General features: G+C 34.6%; 1 protein-coding gene across 5 annotated transcripts; it reads left to right on the top strand.

The window, feature by feature from the left end:
• Positions 1 to 371: 371 nt before the first annotated feature.
• Positions 372 to 13,746, top strand: LOC110820238 (tRNA(His) guanylyltransferase 1-like). Of its 5 annotated transcripts, none has more exons than XM_088212630.1 (14): positions 372 to 1,045; positions 3,960 to 4,091; positions 4,203 to 4,247; positions 6,770 to 6,839; positions 7,080 to 7,249; positions 7,434 to 7,519; positions 7,767 to 7,874; positions 8,001 to 8,257; positions 8,414 to 8,545; positions 11,094 to 11,138; positions 11,571 to 11,740; positions 11,918 to 12,003; positions 12,272 to 12,379; positions 13,314 to 13,746. In XM_088212630.1, the coding sequence occupies exons 2-14, from the start codon at positions 4,070 to 4,072 to the stop codon at positions 13,452 to 13,454; spliced, it is 1,440 nt and encodes a 479-aa protein (XP_088068756.1). In that variant the 5' UTR covers positions 372 to 1,045; positions 3,960 to 4,069; the 3' UTR covers positions 13,455 to 13,746. The 5 variants fall into 5 exon arrangements, with proteins under 5 accessions (XP_088068756.1, XP_088068755.1, XP_088068754.1 ...); XM_088212629.1 differs by lacking the exon at positions 6,770 to 6,839 and having other exon boundaries at positions 13,314 to 13,457; positions 13,502 to 13,746; XM_088212628.1 differs by lacking the exon at positions 6,770 to 6,839.
• The last annotated feature ends 373 nt before the right edge of the window (positions 13,747 to 14,119 follow it).

Genomic DNA, 14,119 nt, shown 5'->3' on the forward strand with positions numbered 1-14,119 from the left:
ACTGATTTCGACTAATCTTTATTGATTTATAGTTTACTTTTTTTGTATAAAATTTATGTAACTGAACTCTTATATATTTAAATAAAATATAAAATATATGTTATATATTATATATCATAAAGTATATATGTTATAACAATATGCTAGATGAAAGTATATGTCTATAACACTATATATATAATATGTAAGTAGGATATTGAAATTTGAAATTAAAAAAGATAAAAGTTTGTAATTTAGCCCAAAACTAACCATTTTGTTAGTCCCAAAGCCAAATTTATCCCAAACCTGAAGGCCAACAAGCATAACCTTGGCCCATATAGCCAATGCCCTCAAGACCAAACGCCACCGTTTAGATGCTTGGTCTTTTCCTTCATTCCTGCTGCTGGACAACAAAGTAACAGAAAGAGAAAGAGCTGCGGATACATACGGTGGAACAGGGAGACAGACACAGAGCGAACGGGAGACAGAGAAGCAAAGAGCGAGGACGACTGAGGAAGAAAGTAGTACGCGTCTTAGGCGGCTCGCACAAGGAAGAAACAAGAGGAAAGGAAAAGAAAGAGCCTCTACTAATTTTACTATTTGAAAAAGCTTTCAAAAAAGACGGACGAGAGAGGGTGACCTGAGAGAGAAGAGAGGGAGACGCGGCTTAGGAAGAGAAAAAAGGAAAAGAAAGAGGAGGCGATTTTGGGAGAGAGTTAGTAAAAAAAAAAAGAGAGGAGTCTTTGATTGAAAGCAAGACTCCTGTTGCTTTTTCTGTTTCTGTTTTTCTTCTTCTTCAGTTTCCTTGCTGCTTGTCTATTACTTTTAAAATAAAATTATCCCTTGTCCAGGAAGTTTGTGAATTAAAAGGGTATGTTCTTTTTCTACTTAAGAACTTTTTAACTCACAAGCCTACCTGTTGCTTTGTCATAGTTTTGTATTAACAAAACCAGTAGAGGGAAATGGCAAACAGCAAATACGAGTATGTCAAGTCATTTGAAGTAGAAGATGAAGTGATGCTGCCTAATTTGATTGTTGTTCGGATAGATGGTTGCAATTTTCGCAGGTAAAGCCTCCTCAAACTATTATTTGGATGTACAGACTACTGTTATTTGGCTTCACCTTGTTATTAGTTTTAGTGGGTTGTTTCTTTTGTTCCCGAGCAATGCATGTGACTTGACGTACTTTGGATGATTCAATATATTAGTTCTTGATACAGATCATCTCTGCTTCTAATTAAGGTCGAAATTGTTGATTTGCTTAGCATGATAATCTCCTATGCCTTAAAAATGGAAAAATTGGCTTGGATAGTCTACATTCGAGTACCAAGATCCTTGTTCCTATTAAATGCTTAGCGAATTGGAGACATGTCTTGCGGATAGAAGCTAAGCTTTAGGAGCTAATATTGCTTTGATGGACTCTGAAATTTTAGAGCATTTTGATTAAGTTTTAGATGCTTAACTGAGACACTAGTAATCAGTCCATGTCTGCTGTGTCCTGGTTACAAAATGTGTAACTTTCTTGAATAGCTGCACTTGGTGATTTTTGATTTTATCAATGATTGGTAGTTATACAGGCAAAAGTCCACCTCTATGCAAACATAAAGTTACAAGTATAACAGACTATAAATAAGTTCTATCATCTCCCTTCAACATGAGTTTGGGAACATGCGAAAGTTGACCCTAAATAATTGAAAAGGTTGTGAGGAAAGACCTTTGATGAAGATATTTACTAACTGTTTGTGATTCAGGATGGATATCCAAAGCAATAATGAAGTACTCTTGGTTGGACCTTTTTATTACAGAAGGGATATCTAGTTTAACATGTTTATGGGTTTGTTGACCTGGATTTGGAGTCATGTAAGCCGCATTTACATTGCCACACCAGAGTATAGCTTTGGCTTTCAAAGGAAAACGTAGCCCACGAAGCAATTCCAGATATAGCTCAAGTCAGCTACTATAAAGACTATTGCGCGATACTCCACTTATGCACTGTAATATGGAATTATAGGTTGTTTCTTGGCACTCCAAGAAACCAACTAGGAATCAAGGAAAATGCAATATCTTCTTATGAAGTGACAAGCATCTAGATACATGCCTCACCAGTCAACAAAAAAATATCCAGTGAGCATTTTGTGAGGAATCATTAATTGAAGTCCATGGTTAATCGCGCCAGAACATTGCAGAAAATGCAATTAGCTGGTTGAAGATGATTCACTCTTGGGCCACGCATGTGCTGATATGCTTAGTTAACTTGAAAACAAGTTATGGATGAGTAAAAATGAGATATTGTGGTGTCCCTACCAAGTTGTGATATAATGTAGAATTGGCTACAAGTGACTTGAAACCTTAGGGCAATTTCTCCTAAAGCTGACATGAGAAGGAGCTTGTTTTGCAGTTTTCAAATCCACTTTGTATTAGGAACTCCCAAGCATATTAATTATCTTTCTGGTCTGGTCTTGGAAGATACCTTTTGTTATATGTGACCTTGATAGCCCGGAAATAGTGCAAAGCAACAAGATCATTCAGAACAAATTTTGTCAATAGGATATTCTGCAACAAGCTCATATTGACAAAATTTCATATGATGGAAGGTAACTAATATGCTATTGAAAAAATTGGTGATATTGAGGAATTTGGTTAGCTTTCCTATTAGAGATTTTCATATGAGGAAATTGGTGATGTTGAGGGTTTCGCTGACAACATTTCTTGGATGGAGACTCCAAATAAAGGGTGAGAATTTTGATGGGAATGAAAGAGAGAAAGGAGATGAAGTAGAAGACTCAGTGGTGGAACTCATATTAGGAAGAGGATTTTTTTGCCTAGGAAGTGGGTCAGGAATGCATCTTCACCATTGAAAAGTTGATGAGAAGGGGCCACATTATGGTTAATGATTGTTACTTGTGCAAGGAAGTGGTTGAATCATGCAATCATCTACTTCCTTGGTGTCTAGTGACATACAATTTATAAACTATGGTGTATAGTTTATTAGGTATCAATTGGGTAATTGGGGGTACGGTGAAAAATGAGCTTTAGGCTTGGGATGGGATATGTAAGAAATAGAAAATTTTAAAACTCATTCCTTTAACTATATTATGGGTGGTGTGGAAAGAAAGAAACAATAGAGTGTTTGAATGATGTGTGGGGGATTTGGGTAGAATTAGAGATAAATGGATATATACTTTTGGGACTCTAATTCTAGGTCATGATGTATATAGGTGGGATGAATTTGGAAATTTTTTTGATGTTTTATTAGGCATGTAAATATTTTGTACAGGGGCGGCACCCCCTTGTTGCCTCATATGTAATATACTAGTTTTTTGTCTCAAAAAAAATTAGGAAGAGGAACACGCTCTCGTATCATGTAAATTTTCAAAATAGTTTAAAATTGATGGGCTTTGATTTAACTAATGATGTGTATTTATAGAAGAGAGAGTCTATCTTGAAGTTGAATTCTATGCACACGAAGTTTTGATTTCATTGTTGATGTTTATTTATTGAAGAGAGAGTGCACCTTGAGGTGGAATTATATGGAAACACAGCTTGTTATAAGTATAACAGACTATGAATATATTTCATCAAACTGAAATTCCAAATATCTTTTCATACACAAGAATGAGGGTCTAGTCTATGCTTGCTTCACGTGTTAGCATTGGTTCTGTCTGACCTGAGATGACAGCTGCATCAAGAAGTTGAAGAATTCGAGTTTGTGATATAATTTTTTGACTTCTACAACCTCGACATGCCAAATGAGGTTGCAATTACTTTTTTATTTTTTGATCACCTATGTTATGGCTGTAAGAATTATTTCTCAAATGTGAATACTGTCATTTGGTAAGATCGTCCATGATACTTCTGAAAGATACTGCAATAGTAGGACCCAAGATTTTTATTACTCGGGTCTTGCTGATCTGGGAAGGAAAAAAATAATCTATTTTGAATTAGATTTTATTGTTTTTTCTTTTGTGTATATCTTGGTAGATTTTCTGAAGTTCATGAATTTGAGAAACCAAATGATGAGAAAGCTCTGAAATTAATGAATTGGTCCGCGGCTGCTGTGTTGGAGGAGTATCCAGACATAGTTTTCTCATATGGATACAGTGATGAATATAGGTATTAAGATTTCGTATACTCCAGCTGTCCCAATTCTGGGTATTACTACCTGCTTTCTGGCTGTTTGTTTTATTATTTGAAACTTCTCATTCTTGCTCTTATTATTTACAGTTTTGTTTTCAAGAAAACATCGAAATTCTATCAGAGACGATCCAGGTTCTTATCTGAAGCTATTAGAAAAAATAACTATTCATTCTTATGCATTCCATTTTCTCTGCTAAGAATCACCCCCGTAGGATTTAGGGGGAAGACTTCTGCTTAAAGCTTTTCAATATCATGAGAGTCTTGTAATTACTAGGGATTTTCAATATATTTTTTTTTGGCCCTGGTGAACATAGAGTACTGGTGTGGTGTTAGATATGTGTTTTACTTTCATAGTTGTCATATTTCAGGCTTCACATGAGTAATTGGTATTCGAAGCTTTCTTTTGCAATAAAAGAAGAAATATCATAAGAAATACGAAAAAGAGAACGTACGACCATAGCCAAAAAAAAAATAGAAAACGGAACAAATGTCATGGTCTTGTGTTTATAATCAGGTTATTAGTTTGAGAGTCAAGGTCCGTGAGGGGTTAAGTCTTGTTTGAGACAACCCATTAATTTATGAAGCAAATATCCTAGAGTGGAAATATTTCAATATTATGAGATAGTTTTGTAATTCGAATATTTTTTTTCTTGAGATAAACAAATGGAACTAATAAAAAGGCACCAAGGGAGTGCCGCTCATTTACAAAATATTTACATCATAGGTAAAGTTTTGTGATTAGAATCTTTATGCATTTATTATTGGAGATACTTAGTGATGCATGACAAGTTATGGTACAACTACAATTTTCTTGACATAAAAAGTATAGTCTGTATCATTAATTCACAAGCACTAAAGAAATAGGAGGACGCTCGATGGGGTGGAAGAGGATATTAATAAGATTAGAGCGAGATGGTTTCATACTTTGGGATTTTTTATTATGGGTCAACCTTTGTACTCTATAGAGGATTTTGGTGATTTGATAGATATCTTGGTTGATATGTAAATATTTCTTTATACATGAGTTTTTATGCAATTGGTGCTTGTATTTAATAATACTTTATATTTTTTATTTTAAAAAAATTAATTCACAAGCACCAAGGGAGTTTCGGCTCATGTGCAAGGTGTTTACATATCAATAAGGATATTAGTGTTAATTCAATTTAAGCAGTCTGAACATAAACCTTAATGGGAGCTTTCATCCTCCAAAAAAACACCATTGAAGACCGCATTTTGATTAATGGGAAGGCAGATAAGGAATTCAAGGAAATATTTACAAGTGTAGATACTGAGGTAGTCTAATGTCCACACTCTAAAGTTCACTATTGAACCATCCATAAAGTTTATAAAAAAAATTGGACCAGCCATAAAGTACTCAATAAGGGTAAGCAAAGAAGTAAAATTCCAATATTTCCTGGTCATTAAAAAAAATTAAGGTTTTTGGAAAAAAGAATTTCAAGAAACATTCTTTTGGGTGGTGTGGAGAGAAAGGAGCAAAAGAACTTTTGATGGGGTTGAAAATGTTGATGGTTTTGATATCCTTAAAAATGTATGGTTCTAGACCTTTAGTTTTTTATTACGAGGTCATCCTATTTGTTCTATGAAGGATTTGGTGGATCTTGTTGATACTTTGATTGACTTGTAATTTTGTGTATAAGAGGTATCCCCTTGGCGCCTATATTAATATACTTTTCGCACTTTTTATTTTAAAAAGAAGCAATTCCAAGAAACATGGCCTACGGAGTGAGACATGAAAGTGGAGACAGGAGCGTTATGAGTCAGAGGGAAAAATTATATAGGAAAGCAGATAGAAAAGGAGACTCTGACCAGGGGACTGAGAGCATTTAAGCAATGGGTGCACTAGTAAAAGTTTTCTATAAATAAATAATTTTTCTGGTTGCTATAAGTTTCTGTATATGGGTTACACACCCGTGCTGTTTGCGAATAGATGATTATTTTCTTTTGAAAAAGAAAAGGTTGCTATATATTTGTTATTATGCTCGTCCTCTTTTTTATTGGAGTTGTCATGTTATAGAAGATTTTTGTGTCAAATTTTTTTTAATATATGCAAGTTTTTGTTTAAACCCACTTTTTTTTTACCAATCGATTTGTAATCATAAACTATGTGGTACCAAAATAATATTTTTAAAAAAAGTCTTAAAACATTATGTAAGTCTTCACTAAAAATTATATAAATTTTCAAGTTTACAAGGGAAGCACCATCCGTGCTCCCAACCAATTTTCTTTTGTCTATGATGAGTAATATCTCACTCAAGAATAATAGAATGAAACAAAACGTGTAGGAAGCTTTCTGATCAAATTCTTTAATGGATTGTCCTTGTCAGGTGTCCCTTATTGTTGCCTCATTACATTATAGTGTGTCAAAAAGGAAACAAGAAGAGTATAGAATCAGATGATTCCGAATTGCTTATTCAACATTTAATGTAGCTTGCTTTATAAAACTGATTTCGGGTGAGTATGTGAAGCATTTGGAAAATTTCTAGTTTATCAGCTTCTATGTGCCCATATGGAGAACAGGAACAACCCACCTAGATGGACCTAGGTGCTTTACTGGAAATGATTGGCAGCAGAGATTTTTATAGAAAACAAGATGTGTTAACAAGGCACTGAAGGGGTGCCATGTATATGAACAGAAATTAATCGGAAGAAAGATCTAATTGGTCCACAAGCTCTTCAACCGTCAGAGCTTATGTTATACCACAGGTTAAGCATATTCTATGTTTATATCAATGACTATTTACATGCCTGTAACTATACGAACATAAATAATTAGAAGAAAGATATGTAGGTCCAGAAACTCTTCAACAATGAGACTTATTTCTTAGCACGGGTTAAGCATATTCTATATTTATATCATGGTTATTTACATGCATGTAACTACATATATTAATCAAAGTGATGAAGTGTATATCATTTATTTGCCCGTGAAAATTGAATATGCAGCAAAATACTGTCCCTTATTGTATCATTCTTTGCTTCTGTCTACGTGACAAAGTGGAAGGATTTCTTCCCAAATAAGGAGCTGAAATATCCCCCTTCCTTTCATTCACGGGTCATTTGTTGTGCTTCAATAGAGGTTCTTCAGACTTATCTTGCATGGAGACAGAATAATTGTAAGTAGAGAGTGGTGACTGTAAAACAAATCATTAAAAGCACTCTAGTATCTCTATGGCCTTGCAACTTGTATATTATTGGTCTTTCTGGGCTTTTAAGTTTGTAGTTTGGCACAGGCACTTTTCAATTCTTACCTAAGCGACATGACAGTTCGGTCACACGGTTGCTGTATTGTGTTTGCAGGTCATTTGAACAACCAGCATAATACATGTCTTTGGATGCTGGTTAGGGGTGGAAAGACTGAAAAGCAAGCAGAAGAATTTCTGAAGGTGCCAGTGTCTTTGTCCGTGTGAATATATGTTAAAATGCGCACTTGATATATTTTCTATGTTATATTCACGTTCTTTTTTATTTCAAAAAAAAAGTTATATGCACTTTCTTTCCTTATTTTCATGTTCCTTTCTCAAATAGCACATGCTGACTGTTAGCATTTTATTCCCCCATGTTTTAGTCCTACTTATTTTTTTTTTAAAAATAAGTTTACTGCTACTTAGATTGTGGTTATCAATTTCGCAGGGCACTCATAAGCAAGAGAAAAATGAGCTACTCTTTCAACAGTTTGGTATCAACTACAAAAGCTTACCTGAACTGTTCCGTCAAGGATCATGTGTTTTCAAGACACAGGTGCCAGTCAACTGGTTTAATTTTTTTTTTTTCGGAAAGAAAATCATTAAAGGACACAAAAGAGTGCCAATCCAAATACAAAAATTATATACAAGACTATAATATTTTCCTCCCCTTCCTTAACAGGTAGAAGAAATTGTAAAATATAATGAATATGGAAACCCTGTTAAAAGATTTAGGAGAAAAGCAAGACTGGTCCACTCAGAGAACGTAGCTGGAACAACCTTTTGGAATGAACATCTAAGTCTTCTGAAGGAGCTGGGTGGTTTTACAAAAGATATTGGCAAAATTGATCCAGATTATGTTCGGTCTTTTCTGTTCGAGAATAAGTTGTTGCCATCTAATTGGATTGTAATTAGAATTGATGGCTGTCATTTTCACAGGTAAAAATGTTGTATGCGAGAAATTTCTTATTGTTGCTCTTACTGAGATGGAAGTGTTACTTCAAATTTCAAAGAGGTTGCTATCAATTAATTTAGGATATTACCCTGCTAACATATAGCAAATGAAACTCAAGAAGTTCATGTGGCTTTTGGTAGATTTTCTCAAACTCACGAATTTCAGAAGCCCAATGACGAGCAAGCTCTGAAACTTATGAATTCATGTGCAGTGGCCATTTTAAAACAGTTTCAAGACGTCATTTTTTCTTATGGTGTCAGTGATGAGTACAGGTATCACATTGTTTCTTTCACTATCTTAGTCCTAAAGCTATTTTGTCTTGTTACAAATTTGTTTCATTTTCTTGGTTGCAGCCAGGTCCTCTTTTGCTTTGAGATAAAATAGTATATTATGATTCATTTACAAGCAATAAATAAGGGGGTGTAAACCTTTGTACAAAATATGTACATATTAATCAAAATATCGAAGTCCCCAAGATCATCAAAGGAGTAAAGAGGATGATCCTTAATCGAAAAACCTAGAGTTTAGAACCTTTTAGTTTAACTCTATTGAAATCAACTTCTGTGCCATCAAAGGCTCTTTTGTTCCTCTCTTTCCATGCCGCCCAAAAACATAGCAAGGGGGATGAGGTTACCATGCTTCTTCACGCAATTGATTCCTTTCCACGCCCAAATTTTCTCCCTCGCCGGACTAGCCGTACCCAATTAATGCCCAATTAGCCGTAAGCAAGGGTTCACAGTTTATATACAAATGAACATGATAGAAGGATATGGTTACACGACTCTGCATCCCTTTTATATAGAAAACAACCATTCACCAAAATCCTGTCTCTCCTAATTAGCTTGTCCAGAGTTAAAGTGCAGCCTCAACCTGCCTTCCAAGCAAAGAAGACACTCTAGTTGAAGCATTAACCTTCCATATTTGCCTGGATGGAAGTCTTTATCTGTAGCCTCTCTTTTGATCAAGTGATTGTAGAAAGATCAAATAGAGAAAATCCTTCTTGAACTAAGCCTCCATAAGGGTTGGTCTCTTGTCCCATCATTCTAACCCTAGCAAGGATGAAGATTAAGCCTCGTACTCCCTAACTTCCTATTCATTGAGGTTCCTCGTGACCTCCATAGGCCACTCTCAATAGCATAAATACGGGAAAATTGTACTTTGAATGTGCCACCCTCCAACCAGGCATCATTGCCATAAATTGACCCTATCCCTAATGCCAACCCTTTAGTTGATACAGTCTCAGAAATTTCTCCTCCCAGCAGATTTTCTTCCACATGCCTTTACCATGGGGTCTATACACAAGTCAAGTATATCAACCTCTTTCCACAATACTAAAGCTTCGCATTAATCACTCCCCACTAAAGACTACCATTCTTATTTATGAATCTCCAAAACCATTTCTTTGAAGAGGCATATTAACTTCCACTAAAGATCTAAATCCAAAACCCCTTGGTGAATAGATTTTTTAGCCTCATCCCAAGCCACAAGATGGTACTTCCTATTATCCTTAGTGTTTTCCCATAAGAATTTATACTGAATTGATTCCATTCTTTTGGCCACGCTCACAAAGATCATCATTAATGACATGTAATAAATGCGAATTTAGCCATAGTGCTCTTGATAAGAGTAATCCCCCTTCACCACCCCCTTTAGTTTTTTTTTTAAAAAAGTCTCTTCCCCCCCTCCCTGAATAAAAATTTATCTTTCATCTAGCCAAGTCCAAACATTGTCCACCATAGAGTCCCAAGTTGAGACATCTTTATATTTGGAATGCAGCAAGAGCCCCAAATATTTGGTCAGCAAGTCCAAACTCCTATACCCAAGAATATTAGACAATCTGCTAGCATCCCTCCCATCTTCCAGTCTTACCAATTCAGACTTGGCAAGGTTAATATCGGGTCTAAATACAATTTAAAAGCTCAACAAAATACATCTGAAATTTAGTATAGTCCTCTCATTTTGTTCACAGAAAAGTAAGTATTATAAAAAATAAATAAATGAGTCATTCCCACTGCGTGCTCGGCATCACCCATCTTCAACCCTTTGAATATCTGAAGCTCTCTAGTTCTCGAAAGTATTTTGTTGAGTGCTTCTATAACAATGATGAGTAGTAGAGGGGACAAGGAATCTCCTTGCCTGAGACCTGTGGTAGGTCTGAAGAAGGAAGATAGACCCCCATTAACTATAACATCAGAAAAGGTCATGTTAATGCAAGATCTGGTCTATTTACTCCATTTTTCACCAAACTTAGTCGCTCTAACACATGTTTAGGAAACCCTAGTTCACATGATCATAGACTTTCTCCGTATCGAGCTTGCAAAGAACTCTCCATATTCTTGTGTTTCAGTTCATCCAGAATCTCATTTGCAAGTAAGGCTGCTTCAAGGATTAGTCTACCCTCCACAAAAGCATATTGACACTCATCTACCACTCTTCCCGTCACTTAGCCATTCTCTTTATCAATACTTCAACATACCCCACTAGGCTAATCAAGGTCCTCACCCATGCAAAATATTTCACACAAGTCAGCTTTTAGTTGTTTTTTCTGGTAGTCTAATTATAATGGAAAATGACTAATTTTTTGTTTGAGTTGCATGCATATGTTAATTTGGAGACCAAATTATAACAAATATGATTGAGACTTATTTGTAAAATATTCTAGAGCCATGGGTGGGCACCCCCTTGGTGCTGATATCAATATATACTACACACTTTTTATTTAAAAAAAAAAAAAACGAATTATAGTTTAGCTTGTTTTCTTTTCACAACCTCGTGTTTCTGCTTGTTCAAGTAATAAGTTGTTGATTTTGTTGCATTTAGCTTTGTCTTGAAGAGGGGATCTGAGCTTTCCCAAAGGCGATCCAGGTTTCAATTCCATCATTTTTCTTTTAGTTTCTGCAATTTTATTTTCTTCCCATGTTATTTACTGGTTAATACTTACATCAGATTGAATGAAGAACTGTCTGTGTGTTCCTATTTTATATATCAGTGCACAAAAGAAAAAAATTTTGTGTGTTGATTGAGGGATCTAAATAGAAACTTTTGGTGTAAACTATTAATGAGAATGTTTTTCTAGACTGAGAACTTACTTTATTAAACAACATGGTAAACAGGCAGTCCACCAATTCAGTCGGTTCCATATTTTGTGTGGATATGGGTCAAATTGGACAATGGGACCATATGAGGGGCTCAATGCCGGTCTAGTTGGGTCTTGGTGTAGGTTGTTTGACTTTTTTATTTTTAAAGAAGTCAATAAAAAAGTTTTGCAGTTGCTTATTCTTAACATCATCAATGCAGTGAAGTAGTGTCTACTCTTGTATCATTCTTCTCTTCAACATATGTAATGCAATGGAAAGAATTCTTTCCACAGAAAGAGTTGAAGTACCCTCCATCTTTTGATGGACGAGCAGTGTGCTACCCGTCACGCAAGATTCTTCAAGATTATCTGGCTTGGAGGCAAGTTGACTGTGAGTATTCTGTTTTCATATATTCTTAGAAGGTTCTATGTGTCTCTCTTGAACTTTAGCAATGGCATTAAACATTGGGATTCAATGTAATTCACTTGTAAAAGAAAAGTTCATTCAGGGAATTTTCAGCAAAATATAAGTGTTGTATATCTGAAATTTTACATTTTGGACTTGCAGGCCATATTAATAATCAGTACAATACTTGTTTCTGGATGCTTGTTAAGTCCGGAAAAAGCAAAAGCCAGGCTCAAGATTATCTAAAGGTGCTAATTTCTGCTACTACAGGAAAATAAGTTATCTTCTCTAGGATTAGTTATTGGAAGAGTGCCATTTTGAAGGCCATTTAGAATCTACAAAAATTACCTAACTGTATTCATGTTATCAAAGGGATGTAAGGACCCATTCCTCATTAAGATCCCAACATGCACACTCAAATGACATCTGGGATTGTTTTTTTTTTTCCAATGGTTCCCTATTCACATAAACCGCCTGTAAGTTTTTATGTTTAATTACTTTTAAATTTCTTTTCAGGGTACCCAGGCGCGAGAAAAGAATGAACTTCTTAAGCAGCAATTTAGTATTGATTACAACTTGTTGCCAGCCATATTCCGCCTCGGTTCATCTGTTTTCCGTGTAAAGGTGACATTTTCTCCTGTTTTGGTTTCAGGGAAAAAATAGAAAAGATAAAAGAAATCCACAGTGTGACAATCCAGTGCTATAGACTGTTGTTAAATAGAAAAGATAAAAGAAATCCATAGTGTGACAATCCTGTGCTATAGACTGTTGTTAAATAGAAAAGATAAAAGAAATCCATAGTGTGACAATCCAGTGCTATAGACTGTTAATAAAACACCAATTAGATAGCTGTACCAATTTTCAATGGGAATCATTAAGACCTGGAAACCTTCATTTGAAGAATGGCTTAGCAGAATTGATACTTGGGGAAAATTTATGGCAAAGTGAACTTGACTTGTATGACTTTTATAATAAGTAGTTTGGTATTATTTCATGATCTAAAACCTTTAAATTGGTTTACAGAATAGATGGTCAAGGATTTTTTTGAAGAATTAAACAGTGAGAGAATACCAGTCACATGGACTTGGTTCCAGAACAAATCAGCTTAGAACATGCCTTGATTCTTCCTAACATAGCTAGGAGAATTTTAATACCATATGTAGCCCTCATGAGAGATGAAACCTGCCAAAACATATGTCAGTTACATATTTCTTTTTCCAAAAACATATTATTTGATAATTAAATGTTTTCGCCTTTTCTTCAAAACTTTATCCTGAGACTTGATTTTAGGATTCTGCTGGCTTTGCCTTTGATTTTTGATTGAGAACAGTGTATCAACACTCAGACAGAGACAAGTAATTCCTTAAAATATTGTGTGCTTTTTTATTTCTTTTCCTCGTAGATCATATCATAAATGATATGAGTTGCTTGTTTTCGTTAAGAACGATTTGGGAGCAAAGTATGTTTACTGAAAGCTGAAGACATGATTTTTAAGTATTGCATGCTCCTAACTCCATCACAGCTTCTTAAGAAGATAAACCTTACTTTGTATATACAGGCAAAGGAGATTGTGATGCAGGAGAATGTAGTTTCTGCTGAGAAGTTGGCGGATGAAGTGGTTGTGGAACATTGTAATATAATTGAGCAAAGCTTTTGGGAAGCACATCCTTGGATCCTTGACAAGAAGCCCAAAAGATAGCTGATATGGTATTCATGCTCATATCCCATGCTGCTGTAAGATAGCTAATATGGTATTCATGCTCATATCCCATGCTGCTGTTTCACTTTTCCAGGAAAATTTTTAGGTGACTAAAACTATTGGAACCTCTATTTTGGTCCCTGTTTTTATTAAACTGATGGTAAAGACTATAGATTATGGGAACTTGGATTAGTATGGAATCACTATAAAATTTTTAGTGACTTCACAGATTGTTATTGAGATTCTTTTATCATTTTACCCACATTTTGTTATTTAATCACGAATTATCTTATTTCTTTTTTCTATTTAGTGACAAAATTGATATCGGAAATTATTATTATTTTTATATTAAATGTAATATCTGATATAATATTTAACTTGTATTGCATTAAGTAGAAGTTGTTATGTGTTAATAAATTTCACACATTACACATAAATTAATACTGTTGATAGTTAATAAAAGAAATGAATTAAATCTAATTTTTTTTACAAGACTAATTTAATATAAAATTGAGAGAGTGACCATAAAAGGATCAAAATTGTATTTAGATTTAATATATATACTGAATATTGTTATTTAATAATATATAATTTTTAATTTAATAATATATTATGGATCGTTAATATTTTATTTATAATATTTTATTCAATAGGTTATTACTTTA

Source organism: Carica papaya, chromosome 2 (genome assembly GCF_054855325.1).
Source record: "Carica papaya isolate Zhongbai chromosome 2, ASM5485532v1, whole genome shotgun sequence".
Lineage (NCBI taxonomy): Eukaryota > Viridiplantae > Streptophyta > Magnoliopsida > Brassicales > Caricaceae > Carica > Carica papaya.